General features: G+C 39.4%; 1 protein-coding gene across 2 annotated transcripts in view; it reads right to left on the bottom strand.

The window, feature by feature from the left end:
• Positions 1–10,550: 10,550 nt before the first annotated feature.
• The window catches only part of pms1 (PMS1 homolog 1, mismatch repair system component), a 39,672-nt gene continuing 28,117 nt past the window's right edge, over positions 10,551–22,105 (bottom strand). For both annotated transcript variants that reach the window (XM_057851488.1, XM_057851487.1), the window contains 4 exons: positions 20,375–20,842; positions 18,138–18,268; positions 15,059–15,219; positions 10,551–11,104 (listed from right to left, as the gene is read on the bottom strand). In XM_057851488.1, coding sequence (XP_057707471.1) covers positions 10,904–11,104; positions 15,059–15,219; positions 18,138–18,268; positions 20,375–20,842 — 961 coding nt within the window. In that variant the 3' untranslated portion in view covers positions 10,551–10,903. The remainder of the gene's footprint in view (positions 11,105–15,058; positions 15,220–18,137; positions 18,269–20,374; positions 20,843–22,105) is intronic.

Genomic DNA, 22,105 nt, shown 5'->3' with positions numbered 1-22,105 from the left:
TCTTCGGGAAGAGACCTGACAGTTTTGAAGAATAAATGTTCCTCAAAAAGAGGCCAAGGGAGAGCAGATTATGGAACTCTTCCGTCTCAAGATAATATGCTATGCGGATGTGGTGTAGTGTCAGGTATGTGTCAAGCAGGATGGATGGATTTTCAATCTCGCAAATAAGCATTCATTCTATAGTTTGTCCACAAAGCATTTGCAAGAGACGCAACGGTCGAGCCAATGCTCACACCTTGACCGCTCTCTGCCATTTGTTGGTCACTCAACAAATATTTAACATCAACGATCAGAAATTTCAGAGCCCTACAAAAATGGCTGGACGTCTTACCCCATAGGAATGTGCTCAGTTAGCGGCACGTTATGAAGTTGGTAGATCTGTTGTTCAAGTGCAACGATTCTTGGACAACCATGAAGGGAAGACATGTTCAAGTTGACGTTAGGATGATCATGCCATGAAGAACTCATCACCACAGGATCTGTGGCTGACACTCCAAGAAGCGGTCGCCCTTCAACTCCCAGGGACCTGAGGGTAGTGCATGTTGTTCAAGAAATGTTTACCCGTAGCCCAAAAAAGTCAATTTGTCAAGCAACAAGGGAAAGTGGGCTTTTCCCTTCAGGGGTCGCCACAGTGAATCAGTTTCCTCCATCTAACCGGTATGTCCACCTTCCTCCTCTGCATCATGTCAACCAGCTCTACCTTTTCCTGTCATAGTTCCAACATTCAAAGTCCCTACTCTCAATTCTGGACTCTTGGTGTTCCTCTTTTCTTTCTTCCTATGATCACACCTTCCTCCTCTCCTTCTTTGACCGACATTACAGTCCCTGACAGAAGTCTTGTAGCTTATCCATCTTGTAGAAACAGTTGCTAATAACCTGACTTTTAATTTGTCAATTGGTTTCAGAAATGGCTCATATGAAAGCTAAGACCCTCCCAAATGATGTTGAATGTACAAAAATATATTTGCTTCACTGAAAAAAACATTTATTATTTAATGAAGGCATAAAGGTCAAATTTTGGCAAGACAAAAGTTTTGTCGTCTACAGAAAGTAGTGTGAAAATTGAACAAAAAATGTACTTCAAATACTAAAATATGTTACATAACATATGCGAATTAAGTAGTGGTGCTGTGAGATCCAAATATAATATTTTGTATGACTTCCATGGGCTTGAAGGACTGCATCCATGTGGTTCGGCAAGGATTCATACAATTTATTGATGAAGTCATCAGGAACATCAAAGAAAGCAGTCTTGCATGCCTCGCAGAGTTCATCAACATTCTTGGGTTTCGTCTTCCATGCTTCCTCTTTCATCCTCTGAATCTTTCATGTCTGGTGACTGGGGTGGCCAGTCCTGGAGGATCTTGATCTTCTTTGCCTTGAGGAACTTTAAGGTAGAGATTGAAGTATGCGATGGAGCACCATCCTGCTGCAGAATTTGTCCCTTTTTATGGTTAGAAATGTAAGAGGCAGCTAAGATTTGTTGATATTTCAGACTATTTATGTTGCCTTCCAACCTACAGATCTCTCGCACACCCCCATACTGGATGTAACCCCAGACAATGATTTTGCCACCACCAAACTTCACTGTTTTGTGGCAAAAGGTTTTTCAGATGAATCTTCCATTTGATTACACCACAGTCGCCGCAAATATTGCAGGAGACCTACTGGAGCCTGCATGGATCCGAGATTCACTCAGAAAATAGTGAAACAGTTGTACATTCACCATCATTTGGGAGGGTCTTAGCTTTCATTTGAGCAATTTCTGAAACCAATTGAATAATTAAAAGTCAGATTAGCAATATTTTTTTATACAAAATGGATAAGCAACAAGACTTTTGTCAGGGACTGTAGTCCAGGTTCCACCGGTACTCTGTAGGTCAACAGCACCGATGGCGGTCGTTGTTAACCCGAGCCTCGACTGATCCGGCATGGAAGTCACCTAGACGCCACGAACTGTATGTAAAACGTTTTCCAAGAGTTTAAGAAGACACTCACCAAGTTACCGCGCTAAATGCTAATGCTAAAGCGAACGCTATGCTAGCGTGAACGCTATGCTAGCGCTACAAGGTAGTTTAGTGTGTGATGATCACTCAACACAGACGTATAAGCAACATTGCATAGCCAAGATAAGAAAAAAACCAGCAAGCAGTAACAGACTTGTGTTTCACAAAAAGAGCCTGGAATGGGCACACGCCTGTGTGTGGGGAGGAGGGGGTCGGGTGAAGGCGCAGCATGTCACATGAGTGAAACGACCAAACAGATAAGATGCGTGCTAACTACACATACGATAAGAAAATATCACACATTTCGAACTTATGACAGAAACAATCTTCATCTCGTTTTTGTCTCTTCAGACGACAACTGGCATCCATCTTGTTATGTTTCAGTCTCCCAAGTAGTGCTGCAATGATTAATTGATTAACTCGAGTAATTCGAATAGAAAAAAAATTCTTCGAATCAAATTTTGCTACTCCGAGTATTTGTTTAATTAGAGTGGCGTTTAAATGGTTTGCCTTGAAAGTATTTGTATTTAGTTTTATGGATTTGGGTGGATACACTGCCCTTTAGTGGCAACAGTGAATATAACTCATTTAACATGGCTGAATCCAACTGCTTCCTATTAAGACCAACATTGGCTAAAAAAAAAAAAAAAACTTACCTTATGTTTTTTTATGCATTCGTAATTTAGTTTTAGAGATATAATTAGCCATTTTTTGGTGGGAATATGAGCTTGAACGATTTATTAAGAACAATGTAAAAGAATGTTAGCTTTTTATAGCATTTAAGCTAGCGGACCTTTGCTATGCAAATTAGCCAATTGTTCTTTTGTTTTTGGGATGTGGGAGGAAACCAGAGTTCTGAAACATGAAACAGTTCATAATATTGGAAAAATATTTAGTTCCTCTTTACAGTACACCTTCTCACAATCCCTAAGTATCAAAAAATACCCATACTACAGTGGTATGAAAAAGTATTTGAACCTTTTGGAATTTCTCACATTTTTGCATGAAATCACCATCAAATGTGATCTGATCTTTGTCAAAATCACACGGATGAAAAAACAGTGTCTGCTCTAACGAGAACCATCCAAACATTTGTAGGTTTTCATATTTTAATTAGGACTGTATGCAAACAACGACAGAAGGGGGAAAAATAAGCAAGTGAACCATCATATTTAATATTTTGTGGCCACCCCTTTGGCAGCAATAACTTCAACCAGACGCTTCCTGTAGCTGCAGATCAGTCTGGCACATCAATCAGGACTAATCTTGGCCCATTCTTCTCTACAAAACTGCTGTAGTTCAGTCAGATTCCTGGGATGTCTGGCATAAATCACTGTTTTTAGGTCATGCCACATCATCTCAATGGGGTTGACTTGGCCACTCCAGAATGTGTATTTTGTTCTTCTGAAACCATTTTGAAGTTGATTTATTTCTGTGTTATGGAACATTGTCTTGTTGCAGCATCCATCCTCTTTTTAGCTTCAACTGTCTGACAGACGGCCTCAGGTTTTCCTGCAAAACATCTTGATACATTTTCAATTCATTGTTCCATTAATGATTGTAAGTTGTCCAGGCCCTGAGTCAGCAAAACAGCTCCCTCCACCATGCTTCACACATTCTCCACACATGACGTTGTATGTTACTCCCAAACAATTCAACTTTGGTTTCATCAGTCCACAAAATATTTTGCCAAAACTTCTGTGGAGCGTCCAAGTGCCTTTTTGCAAACATTAAACGAGCAACAATGTTTTTTTTAGACAGCAGTGGCTTCCTCCGTGGAGTCCTCCCATTAACACCATTCTTGGCCATACATTTACATATAGTTGATGTGTGCACAGAGATATTGGACTGTGGCAGTGATTTCTGTAATTCTTTAGCAGACACTATAGTGTCCTTTTTTTTACCTCTCTGAGTATTCTGCGCTGAACTCTTGGTGTCATCTTTGGTGGAAGGCAACTCCTTGGGAGAGAAGCAACAGTGCCAAACTCCATTTGTAGACAACTTCTCTGTCAATTGATGAACATCCAGACTTTTAGAGATGGTTTTGTATCTTTCCCAGCTTTTTACAAATCAACAATCCTGGATCGCAGATCTTCAGACAGCTGTTTTGACCGAGAAATGATGCACATCAGACAATCATTCATGCTTCTCATCAAGACATTTCTTAAAAAGGTGTGTGTTTTATCGTGGGCGGGGCAGCTTTAAACCACTTATCAGTGATTGGGCACACACCGGACTTAACATGTTTGGTAAAACTGGTTTCAATTAGTGACGAGATTTGTCGTTCACTTGAGTAAACGAATCCATTCCGGTTCGTTCAGTAAAAAGATTCGTTCAAACAAATCGTTCAACGAATCGTTCGCCCCCCTCACCTCCCTCCCCGCCCAAACGAATCGTTCGGTTACTGAACGGGAAGTGACGTTGCCGAACGAATCACCAAAGACCGCTTCGCAGTATAACTGAACGGGAAGTGACATTGCTTGGTCTCTCCCTCTCTTCCACATTGACCACTCGTCGTAGTTTCAGAAATGAGTGACAGGCTGTATCATTCTGCTTTCACAGACAGCCTCGTCTCCCTCCTGCTGCTGCAAAAGCGAGGGAGAACTTCCGCGTCGTCTGTCCTAGTTCTATGGGCTCAAAGTCATGGCTCGTGCTTGCATTTCGATTTAGGACACGGTTAAACATTTTCCTTTTGTGAGGGGAGTAGGGGGCGGGGGCGCACGGACTTTCTTTAGCAGGTTCTTGATCACACATACAATCACATATACAGCATGTTTGCTGTCACGAAAATAAAAATACATCGAAAGTTTCATTTCTGAATATGGAACGACCAACACATCATATTTACATCTCGCTCTGTTGTATTTTTGTTTTTTAGTATTAAGATGATCGTGTTGAATTTTTGCACTGGTATTAATAAATAAAATAATCCGGTCAGCTCCCCTGTCGTCCCCGCATCTCAGATCGTCAAATGCTGACGAGAAATAATTGTTTGCTCTTTACGATGTCGCCTTTCTACTCTCATTAGTCTGTTAAGAAAAATGTAGACATATTGCGACATCTCCCGTGTCCGCGTGCTTTGTTTTTGGGCGCTTGAGTAGCACATGATGGACGGATTGACATAATTTGTCAAACCAACCAACACCTGACACGAAAAAAAAAAAAAAAAAAACACTCGGAAAAAAATTACATGTATATACAGTTTCATTGCAAATCAGTATTATGGTGATCATATTGTTTTTTTGCACTGGTATTAATAAATAAAATAATCCGGTCAGCTCCCCTGTCGTCCCCGCATCTCAGATCGTCAAATGCTGACGAGAAATAATTGTTAGCGCTTTACGATGTCGCCTTTCTACTCTCATTAGTCTGTTAAGAAAAATGTAGACATATTGCGACATCTCCCGTGTCTGCGTGCGTTGTTTTGGGCGCTTGGGTAGCACATGATGGACGGATTGACATAATTTGTCAAACAAACCAACACCCGACACGCTGACACGAAAAAAAAATAAAACACTCGGGAAAAAATTGACATGTATATACAGTTTCATTGCAAATCAGTATTATGGTGATCATACTAAATATTTTTTTCTGTGCACATATGAGGTAAATATCGCTGCCATGAAGCCTCCATATAGTGACAGTTCTCTGCCCGCTTCACTGCCGTCACGCGACCGCAGCTCAGCTTTTGCTTGCCTCGTAGCTACCCGTGTTTTAAATTACTGTAAATTTGATAGTATGTCGTCATAGGCAGTCACGAGTTTGTTGAGAAAAGTACTACTCTAAACAATGCTCGCTAGATTTGTGTGGTGTTTTTGTCTGTTTGAGCAGTATTTGATAGGCTCCACGTTAACAAATATGCGACAAAGTCATTTCCTTTCATTTTCTGATTCGTTCACCGCATAGTCATTACTGGAAAATCAAGTTAGCAGCAAGCTAGGTCAGGAACCGGAGGACCGAGTCACTGAACGGGAAGTGACAAAACTCAGTCTTGCCCCCCTGCCTGCACGCTGGCTGCTTATTGGCCACACGTGGACGTGAGTGACAAACGCCCTGATTCTGTTTCCGCTCCCTCCCCTGCCCGCGATGAGGCTGGCGTCTGATTGGTCGTGTGCGATGTCAGGAGACGCTGCCGCTTGCTCAACGCCCTCCCACGCAGCGAACAAGCACCACCTTCATAGAACGAATCAGTGCAGATGATGATTAGTTCGGTCTCGTTCACCAAAACAATTCGTTCAAAAAGAACGAATCGTTCGCGACCGATACAACACTAGTTTCAATTGCTCTGTAAGTCTCCTTAGGGAGAGGGTTCACTTACTTATTTTCTTCCTTCTGTCATTGTTTGCATGCTGTCCTCATATTAAAATATGAAAACCTATAAATGTTTGGGTGGTTTTAGGGCAGACACTGTATTTTCATCTGTGTGATTTTGACAAAGATCAGATCACATTTGATGGTGATTTTATGCAGAATTGTGACAAATTCCAAAAGGTTAACCACTGTATATGACTGCCTGGCCAATTGGTGTTATTTTCAACAGTTAGCTGTACTTAGGAATAGTAAAACATAATATTATTTTTTTTATTATCATTTTGTTACTTAATATTATGTCATGTGCATCTGTGTGTATTCACACGTTCCAAAGCATCGCATCACATTTCTAAACACAAACAGGTGCTTGAATCCAAGCAATGCTCTCTTTTTAGGGCACTGCTCCACCAAAGCTCCAAAAATAGACAGCAAAAAGGGTTAAATATAGATTACGCATCTTAATTTTAGATTTGATGACTGGAGTGAAAATTCCTAGCGAAAGAGGATCTTCAGTATGCCATCCGAGGAGCACGAGGTAGCTCGGCGCATTTGGGCTGTAACGGGAGAACCTCTTAAAGATACGCACGGTACACGTTTGGATACAGTGCATGCGTAGTCAAGAAGATTGTATTATTGCATTCTCTGAATCTGCTAAATGACTTGTTTCAGTTGCAAGAAAAGGGATGAAACAGGTGACGCAAAAAGACAGCTGGCAAAAGGAGTTGACCTTTTAATCCTCCCCAATTACTCTGATATGCCCCTTGGGTGATAAGGGTAGCGCGAACGGAGCAGATTCCGCTGCTGCTGCATACATTGGTGACACGAGAAACTCAGGCGCGTGTTTACAAGAGTTTCACACAGGACCGGGCAGCCCTGCCGTTGCCTGAAGCCATATGGAAGGAGGCTCATCTCACGTAAAACCAGACACGTGGTGAGGTTTGACCTTTCCCTGGCCTAACTATAATATTATCTTAAGATAAGAGATCTGATTTCACTTTTCCCTGATGGGGATTCGATGTTCTTGACAGGGTAGTGAGTGAAAAGCCACTCGTTACTCAGGTCGTGGGGATTATTTCTGTACGGGGCATATTCAAAATTGCCCGTTTACTGGGCTCACCTCAGTGACATTGATTGCAGAAGGCGTACATTTCATTTGGTTTGACCCTGTTACCTTAAATATTACTAGGGCTGTCAAACGATTAACATTTTTAACTGAGTTAATTACAGCTTAAAAATTAATTAATGGTAATTAATCGCAATTCAAACCATCTATAAAATATGCCATATTTTTCTGTAAATTATTGTTGGAATGGAAAGATAAGACACAAGACGGATATATCCATTCCACATACGGTACATAAGTACTGTATTTGTTTAATAAGACAATAAATCAACAAGATGGCACTGACATTATTAACATTCTGTTAAAGCGATCCATGGATAGAAAGAGTTGTAGTTCTTAAAAGATAAATGTTAGTACAAGTTATAGAAATTTTATATTAAAACCCCTCTTAGTGTTTTCGTTTTATTAAAATTTGTAAAAATTTTCAATAAAAAAAATAAACTAGTAGCTCGCCATTGTTGATGTCAATAATTACACCATGCTCACTCATTGTGCTGAAGTCCATAAAATCATTTGGACCCACAGCAGAGGGCGCCAAACACCAAAAAACAAGTAACAAGCGGACATTACACTGCTGTCATTTTAATCTGTTTGAGCGGGGCATGTGCGTTAATTGCGTCAAATATTTTAACGTGATTAATTAAAAAAATTAATTACCGCCCGTTAACGCGATAATTTTGACAGCCCTAAATATTAGTAGGATTTGTTTTTACGATCTTTTAACCCTTCAGTTGCAATATATTGATAACCCACAACTTTGTACAAGCCTTTATTTGTATTCTTTAAAAAAAAAAAAGAATTTCCAACCAACAAATTGTCATCAGGCAGCAAGAAAATACGACAGAACATTTAGGAACGGTCTACATTTGTAATTGGGATCATACAAATTCATTATTTTTAAATTCCGGAACATTAAAATTCATGGACTTGGTTCATTTTCAAACAGCTCAGCTAATGGAGTCATTTTGGAGTCATCCTACTCCTTTTTGGACACAATGAATACATTCTGATCTTGTTTATTAATATCATTATTATTATTGTTTTAACTATTGTTACTGTTATCTCGAGAATATCATTGGTTCTGTCTGATATTTTAATTTTGTTTTTCGTTTGTTTTGTTTGTCTATTTTTTTAAATTTTTTTCTCATGTCCAAATAAAGCATTCATTCATTAATTCAAACCCTATTGAACATGCATTTTTTTCTACAATTTCTTTTACAACACTTGAAAAGCTGGAATTAGTCAAGAATGACGAAAAATACGAGATGACTTGAGGAAAGACCAACAGTATCAATTTGTAAAAAAAATATTAATAATTTGCCTATATTTGGACATGGGAGGTTAATATAATAGGGTGCCGCCATGATTTGTTGATTAGGCAGAACAGGTGTAAAGTGCCCGGTGAGTGTGTATTACATACAGTATATAAACTGGAAGATCTTTCCTACTTAACATAGCTTTATTAAATTTAGCATGTAACAATATTCTTTGGTATTTTAACTACATTTCATTTACCCATCACTACTAAAGCATGAGTTTCATTAGTCAATATAGTCTCTGCCTGCCATGTCCATAACTACTGGTGGCAATTACACTCTCAAATGGATATATAGGAGTGAACTAGAGATGTCCCGAACCAATCACGTGATCGGAAATCGGGCCGATCGCGCCAATTTTCATAGGATCCGAATCAGGTGAAAAGGATCAGGTTTTCAATTAAAAAAAAAAAAAAAAAAAAAAAAAAAAATTCTGCTTTCCGCTCATACAGCCTCTCACACTCCCTCCTGATAAGCAGTGGGATCAAACTTTTTCTTGGTCACCAATGCAGCTGGCATTTGGTACTTAAAGGTAACGATGATTGACAGGTTTGTAGCTTTGATCTGGCCAGAGACGCCGGTGGTTTTACGATCAAAGGCACAAATGTGTTAATCATCGTTAAGCTTGGTGCACAGTCTATAGTGTGCTGTGGCAACTCATTCACTGTGTAACAGAGAGGCTGTTTTTTACAGCGTGAGCCTCAAAGCAAAATATAAAAAAATTATTAAAAAAAAAAAAAAAAAAAAAACTTTTTCCGGTATCGGATCGGGAGTCAGTGTCAAGAGATTTTCAAAATCAGGTGACTTGGACTCAGACTCGGGTGCAAAGATATGCGATCGGGACATCCCTAGAGTGAACAAACACACCCATTTTAAAATACGAGGATTCAATTTTTGAGGTGAAAACAACAACAACAAAAAAACTGTATATTGCTATTAAAATTTCATGTTAGCCGTTTCACAGAATATTATTGCTGGATTTACCTTTTTCAAATTACAATCATTTGATACCGATTAATTTACATTTTTGGGAAACAAACGAAAACCACTGAAAACACTGCAAAAGCAACTTGAGACTATTTTTAACTCAAAGAAGTAATTTAATGTTCAATGTAAATCACGCGATTGAACCCCAAAAGAGTGTTATTGGATTGACAATGAACCTAAAGGGGAAGTTCAGAATTTTTTACATTAGGCTTAATCTTTCGAGTTAGCGAGGGTTTAATTAGTCAGTGGAGTTGATTTCAACAAATTCCGTGCAGTTGGTCAGTTATTTGTTGGTTTCAGGTCTCTGGAGTGGCGAAGTTAGCGCAAGTCAATGGTGCCTGCTTAGCATACCAATAAAAAACAACATATGCACACATGTGGATCACCGATGACCCATGCAATCAATAGTGTCGGCTATGTTTTCAGGATAAAGTTATTAAAACTTAGCATTGCATGTCAACAATTGTAGCATAAACAGCAACATTTGTAATCCAGCAGCTCTGTAGGGAACAGGCTGTCTAGGCAAGCAAAGCGGAGTGATATCAAATTAAGACTGAGCACGAGCGGATGAAGCTCTCCTCTCTATTGTGGTCGCATTACGCATCTAAAAAAAATTGTCCTGCCGAATGAAATTAATTACGGCAGTTTGGTGTGAAATTGTTTTGGCTGCATAGGTATTTCGAACAATGATTTTGAATTTATTTGGCTATGTTAGATATGTTAATATCATTTTTTTATTGGTATGCTAAGCAGGCACCATTGACTTGCGCTAGCTTAGCCACTCTGGAGACCTGAAACCAACAAATAATTGACCAACTGCACGGAATTTGTTGAAATCAACTCCACCGACTAATGAAACCCCCGCTAACTCAAAGATTAAGCTTTATGTCAAAAATTCTGAACTTTCCATTTAAGACTGTCAGAATTTTGAGGGTGTACTAATCATACTTCTTCATGATCAGAGTTTAAGCAGTCTAAATTTTCTGTATTTAAAAAAAAATGTTTTAAATGACCATGTGACTAGTGAATGACCATGTTTCAGTGCAAAAGACATCCTATACATCTGAACTAGAAGGGATAGATGGCAGTGATTTTAAATGGATTGGACGTCTATCGCCGTCAATGAGTTGAAATGGGCAGAATAAAAATACTGCTCAATTTCATAGTGCCAAAGGTTTAAAGAGATCTTTTGCCTCGTTGTCATTCTGAGGGATGTCAGACAGCGGATGTAGGAAAGGTCGTCCGTGAAAACAGGTGTGGCTGTTCTCGCCGAGTTGCTGTTCCATCCTTCGTAGGATGTCTTTCACGTCCTCTCTGGATAAATGTGTAGGCATCTGTCGGGCGAGTCGAACGGCTTCTCCCTGTACATGAAATGGGGTCAATGACTTTGACAAGAAGGCAGTGTAAAACCAATACTCATGAGATTTTTTTTAAACAATGGTATATTTGTTTTCTTAGCACAACATCTGGCCATCAGACTCAAAGCAACATTTTTAGATAAAGTTTGTCAAGAAGCAGTGTTGTTTTCGTCAACAATGACTATAATGAAAATATTTTGTCGAGGAACAATTTTTTCACGGTGATGACGTGACAACAAGCTAAAAACGTGTGTTCGAGAGGCTGTGTCCCAGACTTTTCTCTCAGTGTTTGAAAAATACAGGGAGAACAGTCTGGCCGTGCCAGGCAAACACTCAGTTGCCTTGACATTTTTCCGAGTAAGGCCAACGATGTCATGCATCAAGAGAGACAATAGCTAATTAATATGCTCACTCGCCAGTCGCCACCCTGTGGTCTGGGGTGTGAATTGCAACCTGTCAAAATGACGGATGGACTCACTTTTAAAAAACCGGTCAACGACGGAAAATATTCAGTTAACGCGACCCCTGGGCTGCAGCTATCGATTATTTTAGTAGTCGATTAATCGATGAACCATTAGTTCGAATAATCGAGTAATCGGATAAGGAACATGAAAAATTAAATTACCTGAGCTGAGCCTCAATAAAAAAATAAAATAAATGAGGATCTATGCACAACAAAAAAAGAATTGGCTAAATTACATAGAAAAAGTCCGCTACTTTAAATGGTATAAAATGCCAACTTTTAAATAATGCTCTTAACAAATGGTTCAGACACGTATTCCCACAAAAATTGGCTAAATATACCTGAAACTAAATTACGAATGCATTAAAAAAAAAAAAAATTTTTTTTAAATCATTAACTCAAACAAAAACTCAGCTTATGCTGGTCTTAACAGAGAGCACCTGGATTCAGCTATGTGAAATGAGGCAGACTAAAAGGCAGTGTATCCACCCAAATCAATAAAACTAAATGCAAACACTTTCAAAATAAACCATTACAACGCCACTTTAATTAAACGAATACTCGAAGCAGCAAAATTTAATTCGAATCTTTTTTTCTAATCGAGTTAATCGATTAATTGTTGCAGCACTAACTAAGACTAATCAGTATTATCGCCCAAAAGGTGAAGACGAAAACTGAAAGGGCTTTTTAGATATAGACCCTACTCACCCACGTCACAGAATGACGTGGAGCTGTATCCGGCCGACATATTGTCCGTCATTGTTTATCCGTATTCTCAATGGCTTCAATTTGTCGTGCAATTCATGGAAGCCCCGGTGCTTTCAGACGCTGTAAACTCATTGGATGCGTTGCATAAAAGGCGTTATGTGGAAAAGCTTCAGTCTATCCATTCGCCAGATCCATATTTGATGCCTAAATCGATATTTTTCGACCCGCTGTCTTAGCCGTCTCTGCCTGACATTTGCTACCCTGATATCTACAACTATCTTGTCCACAGAAACTCAGCCTATTCTCACGCAACTTTGAAAAACTTTAAGAGCAGCACTCTAAGCAACATTACCCCGTGTGACCCTTTACTTCCAATTTTCTAAAATGGCGAGAATCATAACAACAACAAAAAAAGTTGACTGCGATGGCCAACGCTTCAAGGATAGGTGGATATTGGATTATTTTTTTCAATAAAATACGCAACAACTGTGTTGCCTCATTTGCAAAGAGACAGTCGCTGTTTTCAAAGAGTTCGATGTGACGCAATATTAGTAGGGCTGTCAAACGATTAAAATTTTTAATCGAGTTAATTACAGCTTAAAAATTAATTAATCGTAATTAATCGCAATTAATCGCAATTCAAACCATCTATAAAATATGCCATATTTTTCTGTAAATTATTGTTGGAATGGAAAGATAAGACAAGATGGATATATACATTCAACATACGGTACATAAGGACTGTATTTGTTTATTATAAAAATAAATCAACAAGATGGCATTAACATTATTAACATTCTGTTAAAGTGATCCATGGATAGAAAGACTCGTAGTTCTTAAAAGATGAATATTAGTACAAGTTATAGAAATGTTATATTAAAATGCCTCTTAATGTTTTCATTTGAATAAAATTTGTAAAATTTTCAATCAAAAAATAAACTAGTAGCCCTATTCTGTCAATGTGTGTGAGTACACAAATTGACAGATAGCGAACATAAGTTCCAAAAAGAAATCAGACGGTGTGGCAAAGTTGCATGGGCTTTACTGAAGTCATCTCTTTTTGACAGGAGCACGTTTCTTGTGTTTTTGTAAAACTGAAAATAACAAGGCAATGTGTCAATAACTTGCATAAATCACAAAATAACATAAAATGTACACACACACACGTGTCCATTTGAGCAGTAGCACTAGCCAATTAGCTCACAAGCATCTAACAATGTAACTGCATTTCACCATATATGTGAACAAATTCAAATACACATCATCAATAACTATCTAATGCTCATGAATATAAACAAAGGAGGAATATAACTCACAAGCGATGCATGTATTAGACACAAACAGTGTGATGGGGCTATGAGAACTGCCACTGAATACTGGATGCGGACGTTAGCTGGTCTGAATAGCACTGTCTATTAGTGTGAGTTCGCGTCGACATATAATCACGTCAGAAAAGCGCGCCGAAACCCAAATAATCAGCTGCACTGAATCGCCAGCAGAGGGCGACATTACGCCACATAAGATATGCAAGTCACACCCAAGCGCCAGCAGAGGGCGGAAAAACTCCATAAAACACAATTAACAAGTTGGCCTTTCACTGTACTGACATTTAAATCTGTCTGAGCGGGCCTAGTGCGTTAAATGCGTCAAATATTTTAACGTGATTAATTTAAAAAATTAATTAACGCCCGTTAACGCGATAATTTTGACAGCCCTAGATATTAGCAAACAAGACACGCTGACATGTACAACAACATTACAAGGAAGATACGCAGCGAGAAATTATAGCAACTTGAAGCTAGTTTAATTTCACAGCAGCAGTAAGAACCCGCGTGTCGAAAGAGAACGCCACAAAGGCGAGATTGTTGAAATTATGAATTTAAAAAAATATAATAAAGCAAACGTGACACGCAGAAGGGCTTGCTAAAATGTGTTTAAATATATTGTTCTACGTAAATCAGCCAAGGTAGCACCCCACATTTTTACCACACCAAATCTGAACCTGGTCCCCTTTGCAATAAGTTTGGACACACCTGTTTAACTGATGATCCGGAGACGAGGCCAGCTTCTTTCACTTGGTATCAGCTAAATATTATTCAAAAAATTTTGATGGCGGAAGAAATAAACATCTTGAATTTGAAACTGTATGTTGTCGACGATTAGCCTCGCAATGATCTTAATTGTGGTTGTCAGCCCAAAACTCTCTAAATATGTATTAAATACATCTTACCAGATATAAAATGACTACTACATAATCTGGAGTGATCGTTTGGTGCCCAGTTTTCTCGTCGAATTGCAGCAGTCCATCTCGCTCTCCTCTCCGGGTCTCTCGGAATACGGTAGAACTTCAAGTCTGTCCGTCTATCTTCTCTGTTACTGCAACCAACTGCCACACACGCCTTCACCATTTTGATTATTAATGTTAACGAGCAGAAAAACACGCCATAATAGGAGGAATTTACGCAGCTGTAATGCTTAAACCCGACGAGCTGACGGACAATATGGCGCGGAGGCGTGGTTGTGATGTCATGTGAGTAGGGTCTATAGGCTATGGTCAGCCATGGACGAGAGCGTGCTTTTTTTTCTTTTGTCAAGAAAACACATTTATAACATTTCTCATAAATTCAATGGAGAAAGTGTCTTTGAGTAATAAGTGTGGTCCCAGAATGGATTCCCTATACTGCATATTTTTAACTATAGGGGACAGGTCTGGAACCTGCCTATCATGTTGAACGAGGGTTCATTGTACTCTATTTCAGGATAGTTTTCCTGGCTTTATCACTCACTTGGAGGTAGTTGGACACTTTAAGCGGCCGACACTCCTGCACAGTTTTGGCCTTCCTGCGAAGAACCGCAGTCATGATCTCCCCGAGGTCCTCTACACCGAGGAAAGGCACACAGTCGGCCAGCGCTGTCACTTCCAGATGTCTCTCAGCCGACGCGCCGCCTGGCCAAGACAAGCAGAAAGCATGGATTAATATACTTGCAGATAAAGATTGTATCTCCAGGAAATAAAAATAAATAAATATTGTGATTTACAGTTTGGTCGCTCACCAATTCAAACCGCAGAGGGCCAAATGGAGTGTTAAATGACTAATAGAAGCCCCAGAAGACCAAAAGGAAGTCGGAAAAAAATACGGCCTGTCATTTAAAGAGGAAATACCACAAATCACCCAAATGTATATTTCTGACACTTAGATGGCATGGTCAATGTTTGAGTTTGCATTCCAAAAAAATGAGACAAATATTCCAAGATCTTACACGCATCCCGTGTCAGGCTCTGGCAGAACCCCCACTGGGAGCTGGCAGTGAGCAATGAAAATTCCTGAAATTTCTCGCAGGGCAACCATTCTGATCACCTGCACGCTGGGCTAAAGACTTGCCGAAAAGGTCACGGCGTTGGGCAGAACGCCAACTTTGAATGTGGCCAAGCAACAAAAACAAGCAACATTCACGGGATGCTGAGAAATAATCCCGGTAATGAAGAAGAAATCGGGCCAAACTGTCAGTTACCAGCGATTATGTTATGAAACGCCAATGAAAAATATTTACACTCAGTAGTTCGGGTTTGTTTTGCTGCCAATCTAATGTAGCGCGTAATATTACATCATAACAGGAATGCGTTTCATGGACAATTGACATTTGAATTTGTTCTATGCAAAAAATGGTTTATAATGGATCTTATGTTATTTTAAAGCGTGTAATCTACACAAACAAATTCAGTGTACGGTATTTTGTTCAATTCGAGCACTGTTGTTTTTGGCAGCCCTTTTAATTTTCGTCTAGTCTTTTGGACGATAATACAAGTCCTAGTCATATTTTAGTCATTTTAAAATGTGTTTGTCTTTTGTTGACGTAAATTCAAATTAATTCAGTCTAGTTTTAGTGGATATTTACTCAAAAATATTTTCGTCTGTAAAACTCAAAAAAGTTTTACTCCAAAATAAAAAAAGGTTTCTAACTATTTCAAAGGAACATTGACAGACGAGCATACACTGGTATTGTAGCGTCTACAGGGACGCCAATTTCATGATCATAATACAGACTCAGCAGGAAAAGAGTCCATTATTTTCAATTACTTATACCCATCAGGACGCCACGAACTGTATGTAAATAAAAGCTGTCCGAGAGTTTAAAAGGACGCTCGCTGTTAGCATTAGCATAATTCTAGCGCGAATGTGACTGTTATGCTAATGCTACGAAGTACATTTAAAGGCTAAAGAAACATTGCATATCCTCTCTTGCCAAGATAAGAAAACAAATCTTACCACGTGTTTCAAAACAAGCAAGCCAGGAAACTACACTGGTGTGTCGGGGGCTGGTGCACAGCACATCACATGAGTGACACAACCAGAAACTGCTACACATAAAAATGTCACAAATTGTGAACATGTGACTGGAAACTATGGGGCATTTTTGTCTCGTTCTCATCTCGTCAGACGAAAACTGGCATTGTTCTCGTTATGTTTTAAGTCCCCAAAGACACGTTTTTAGCTCGTTATAGTCTCGTCATCGTCATGAAAAATTGTTCGTCGAAAAAAAAAATACTAGGGCAGGGGTCAAACCAATTCCATAAAGGGCCGCAGTGGGTCCCGGTCTTTGTTCCAACAGATCCAGCACAGACAGTTCAACCAATGAGGTTTCTGCTAAAATAAGCAGCACCTGACAGCAGTCAACTGATTACACTCCCCCCCCCCCCCCCCCCTCAACTGTAAAGCGCCTTTGAGCACCGGTAAAAGCGATCTATAAATAAAATGTATCATTATTATTATTATTACACTTGTAAAACACCAGATTGGTGAAAAGGTATTCATCTTGTTTGGTTGGGATGAAATCCAGTACCCACTGCTGCCCTTTGAGGACCGGTTTGACACCTGTGTTCTAGGGCTTTCAATATTATTGCGCTAACGGGCATTAATTAATTTTTCTAATTAATCACGTTAAAATATTTGACGCATTTAACGCACATGGACCGCTCAAACAGATTAAAATGACAGCAAAGTGTCATTTCCACTTGTTACTTGTTTTTTGGTGTTTTGCCGCCCTCTGCTGGCGCTTGGGTACGACTGATTTTATGGGTTTAAGCACCATGAGCATTGTGTGATTATTGACATCAACAATGGCGAGCTACTAGTCTTTTGATTGAAAATTTTACAAACTTTATTAAAACGAAAACATTAAGAGGGGTTTTAATTAGGGCTGTCAAAATTATCGCGTTAATAGGCGGCAATTAATTTTTTAATTAATCACGTTAAAATATTTGACGCAATTAACGCACATGTCCCGCTCAGACAGATTTAAATGACAGTAGAGTGAAATGCCCACTTGTTAATTGTGTTTTATGGAGTTTTGCCGCCCTCTGCTGGCGCTTGGGTGTGACTGATTTTATAGGCTTCAGCACCCATGAGCATTGTGTAAGTAATTATTGACATCAACAATGGCGGGCTACTAGTTTATTTTTTGATTGAAAATTTTTCAAATTTTATCAAAACGAAAACATTAAGAGGGGTTTTAATATAAAATTTCTATAACTTGTACTAACATTTATCTTTTAAGAACTACAAGTCTTTCCATCCATGGATCGCTTTAACAGAATGTTAATAATGTTAATGCCATCTTCTTGATTTATTGTTATAATAAACAAATACAGTACTTATGTACAGTATGTTGAATGTATATATCCGTCTTATCTTTCCATTCCAACAATAATTTACAGAAAAATATGGCATATTTTATAGATGGTTTGAATTGCGATTAATTATGATTAATTAATGTTTAAGCTGTGATTAACTCGATTAAAAAATTTAATCGTTTGATAGCCCTAATATTTTCGTTATAGTCATCGTTGATAAAAACGACACTGACCTGGAGTGAGTCTGACTTTAAACCCATTAGCGACAAGTCTTGGGTCAGATATGATCATCCTCCCATTCAGATCTGGGCTTTGTTTCTCCATTTTGCACAAGGCATCCATGTAGTCACTTCCCCCCAAACTCCTACAGTAGAAGCAAACAAACAAATAAAAAAAACGGTGAGGGCTGGCAGTAAATGATCATGCTTCAGTGCCACTGACGGGAATAGATATCCAATCCACTGGGGGTGGGCTTCATAGTCAATGGCAGCTATGAATTATTATACTTTTAGGTTCCAATTGAACAAAAGTGTTCTTATAATCAATGCTAAGATTTGATACAGTAGCCGTTGATTACAATTACAGAGGTCAAACATTTCCTGTAACCTTTCACCAGGTTTGCACAGACTGCAGCAGCGATTTTGCGCCACTGCTCCACTCAGATCTTCTCTAGATCAATCAGGTTTCTGGACTGTCACTGAGAAACACAGAGTTTGAGCTTCCTCCAAAGATTTTCTATTGGGTTTGGGTCTTGAGACTGGCTAGAGCCCTCCAGAACCTTGATATGCTTTTTACAAAGCCACTCCTTGGTAATTATGGCTTTCTGGCCAGGCCAGGCTTCAGGCCACTGTCATGTTGGATCTCACATCTCACAATACATGGCCCTGGTCATCCTGTCCTTAATACAGTGCAGTTGTCCAGTCCCATGTGCAGAAAAACACCCCCAAAGCATGATGCTACCATCCCCGTGCTTCACAGAAGGGATGGTGTTCTTGAGATGGTACCCATCATTTTCTTCCTCCAAACACCATGAGTGGAATTAAGACCAAAAAGTTCCATTTTGATCTCTTATGACCACATGACTTTGACCCATGACTCCTCTGGATCACCCAAATGGTCATTGGCAAACGTAAAACATGCCTGGACCTGTGCTGGTTTAAGCAGGGGAACCTTCCGGTCCATGAATGATTTTTAATCATCATGTCTTAGTGTATTAACAACAGCAACCTTGGAAATGGTGGTCCCAGCTCCATGCAGGTCATTGACCAGCTCTCCCTGTGTAGTTCTTGGCTTATTCCTTACCATTCTTAGAATCATTGAGACCCTATGAAGTGGATCTTACATGGTGCCCCAGTCCAAGCAAGATTGACATTCACGTTTTGCTTCTTCCATTTTCTAATGATTGCTCCAACAGTGGATCTTATATCACCAAGCTGCTTGGCAATTGCCCCGTAACCCTTTCCAGCCTTGTAGAGGTCGACAATTCTGTCTCAGGTGACTTTGGACAGCTCTGTGGACTGACCATATTAGTGATTGGAGTCTTCATGATTGTATGGGGTGGACAGGTGTTTATATGCAGCTACCTGCCTCAAAAAGTCCACCTCCACTCCACTTATTCGTTGGACTTTTTAAAGGTGACTAACAGGCCTTTGAGACTCACAGTTCACGCTAATAGGTGTTCAAATACTTATTTGCAGCAGTATTATACAAATAAATTGTTAAAAAAATCATACACTGTGATTTCTGGATTTTTTTTTCTTTAGATTGTCTCTCACAGTGGACAAGCACCTACCATGAAATTTTCAAACCCGCCCATAATTTCTAAGTGGGAGAACATGCAAAATCGCAGGGTGTTCAAATACTTATTTTCCTCTTTATTTTCCTTTTTTTCAGCAATTCTGGTTGTGACATGGCAGACGGAAGTGAGGATCATGTTTCGCTTCCTGGTGATGGGCTTGCTAGTTCATGTTGACTGATAGAGCGGTCACACGAAAACAAGAGAATAGAAAGCCTATGGATAGCATGCTAGCAGACTGCAAAAATCTTCCACTCGTTCTGGGTGTGACATCATCTTGTGTTTGGGATGTTTTAGTGGGCGGGGCCAAGACAGATTAGAAAGGAAGACTAATTACTTTTCTGTCACTTTTATGGATGGATTTGTGTCCAAAATATCATCTGCTAACATTTTAAAGTCACTTGCTATTGATTTATAATCAATAGCTGTGCTTATCTATCGTTAGAAAAATTTGTTTTCAAAACATTGAAATACAGAATTGTAAAATGATAAATTGAGGGAAATACATCAAGTACTAGTGGACCAGATTAAAGAACAGAGTGAATTTGCCCAGCCCTGATGTACTCTATGTACAGTATGCAGGTGTAACACTAATATTGGTTATTCAGTCCTAAAAGCATTGTTGATCAGTGGCCAGCTAGGCTGTGTGCAAGTGAGAAACGAGTGATACGTTACCCATCTGTTACTTGTATAGGGTTCTGCAGAGTGACTGCTGGGAGTATATTATTCTGTAGGAGTTTCTCAAGCAGCAAGGTCTCCTGTACCCGAAAGGGGTTTAACAACATGAGCCTCTGACCACATAAAATCACCCAGACGCTCTGAGAGGCCAGCCGGTTTATAAGACGGAGGCCCTGCGGTGCCGCCGTGTTACGGGATGATGAGAGGCGCTGGAGCCGTGAGCGAAGGCTCGATAAGCAACAGGGGAGGGGCCGTGAAGGCCTGGGCTGTGGGCTCTTGGGCTTCTTCTGGGGGTGAGCGGAGAAGAGCTCATCCAGCAATTGCTGGTTGGAGAACGGTGGGGCCTTGCGCTTCTGGCCTGTTGCAGAGACGGCCCGTCGCTCTTTTGGTCCGCCGCTGTTCGCCAGTTTGGCTGCGCAAGTGCGGTCGTGGTGTTCCAGTTGTTTTTTGGCCTTCTCCTCATATCTGTAAAATACATACAAATATCCAAAATGTAGAAACGTAATTGACCACAAGTTTCAGAAAAAGAGGCATTCTGGGTGAAAACATTAGTAATAAAATCAATCCGTTTTTGACAATGCGGCGTCAGAATGAAACCTGTAAAATCTAGTCAATAAATTTAATATACAATGATACCTAATTTTTGCACTATAAGGCGCACCTGACTATAGTTTTTATACAAATTTCACACTAAAACGGCATTTGTTCATACAAAAGCCGCACTGGACAAGAAACTTCAGCTGTCCTCACAGTATTATGGGATATTTACACCAAAATATATTAACCGGAAAACTCTATTCAACTGCAGCATCATACAACTGTCATAAGGCCAAATGAACCACCATGAAGCTTTGGACCAATTGGCTGCAAGGCTTCATTGCTTCAAGAAGCTTAATTTGGCCATCACTGCTCCCTTGGGGAGACAGTCAACCTCTGCTGCCACCTACCGTCAACATTGTTGTTGTCCAACATGCCTCCTAGCATGCATTGCTGCGCTACAGATGTAAATAACAATCAAAATTCATGTTTTGTGCAAATTATTTCTTCAGTTACTGTTCCATTTGTTTCAGTAATTGCTAGTTATGGGATTTGGTAACACTTTTTTTGACAGTGCTGCCATAAGACTGTCAATAGACAATCATAATTATGACATGATACTGTTATGAGCATTAATGAATGCATACACAGATGTCATTTAATGTTATCCGGCAGATTATCTCAATTTGAATGGATGTAAAAGATCCGAGCTGGACATAAATGGAGTTAGTGACATAATTTGCCGGATGACACTTTATAACATCTGTTATAGGCATTCAGTAATGCCCATGATAGAGTCATGTCATAAATATGATGGTCTTATAATGCCGCTGTTAGATAAAGTGTTACCTCTTAACTAGGGGTGCAACGGTTCAGTTAGCCCACGGTTCGGTTTGAACCTCGGTTTTGGGATCACGGTTTCGGTTCGGTTTGCGTTTTGCTTTTTTTTTTTTTTAAACTGCCTTTATTTTGCTTTTAAAAAAAATGAAATAAACACTTAAAATGTAAACATTTTAGACTGTTAAAATGCCTCTTAGCTCTTTGGCAAGTGTAGTGACTGACTACTGAAATACACACACAGTAGTAAAAAAGTTACTTGGCAAAGTAACTGGTGATACCGTTCGGGTTTTTTTTCATTAAAAAAAAACAAAAAAACAACATAGTAACCTTTGCTATGTTTGGAGGTCATTT

This window comes from Corythoichthys intestinalis, chromosome 12 (assembly GCF_030265065.1).
Source record: "Corythoichthys intestinalis isolate RoL2023-P3 chromosome 12, ASM3026506v1, whole genome shotgun sequence".
Classification (NCBI taxonomy): domain Eukaryota; kingdom Metazoa; phylum Chordata; class Actinopteri; order Syngnathiformes; family Syngnathidae; genus Corythoichthys; species Corythoichthys intestinalis.
Note: the sequence above shows the minus strand (reverse complement) of the source record. Positions and strands in the feature narration are given on the sequence as shown.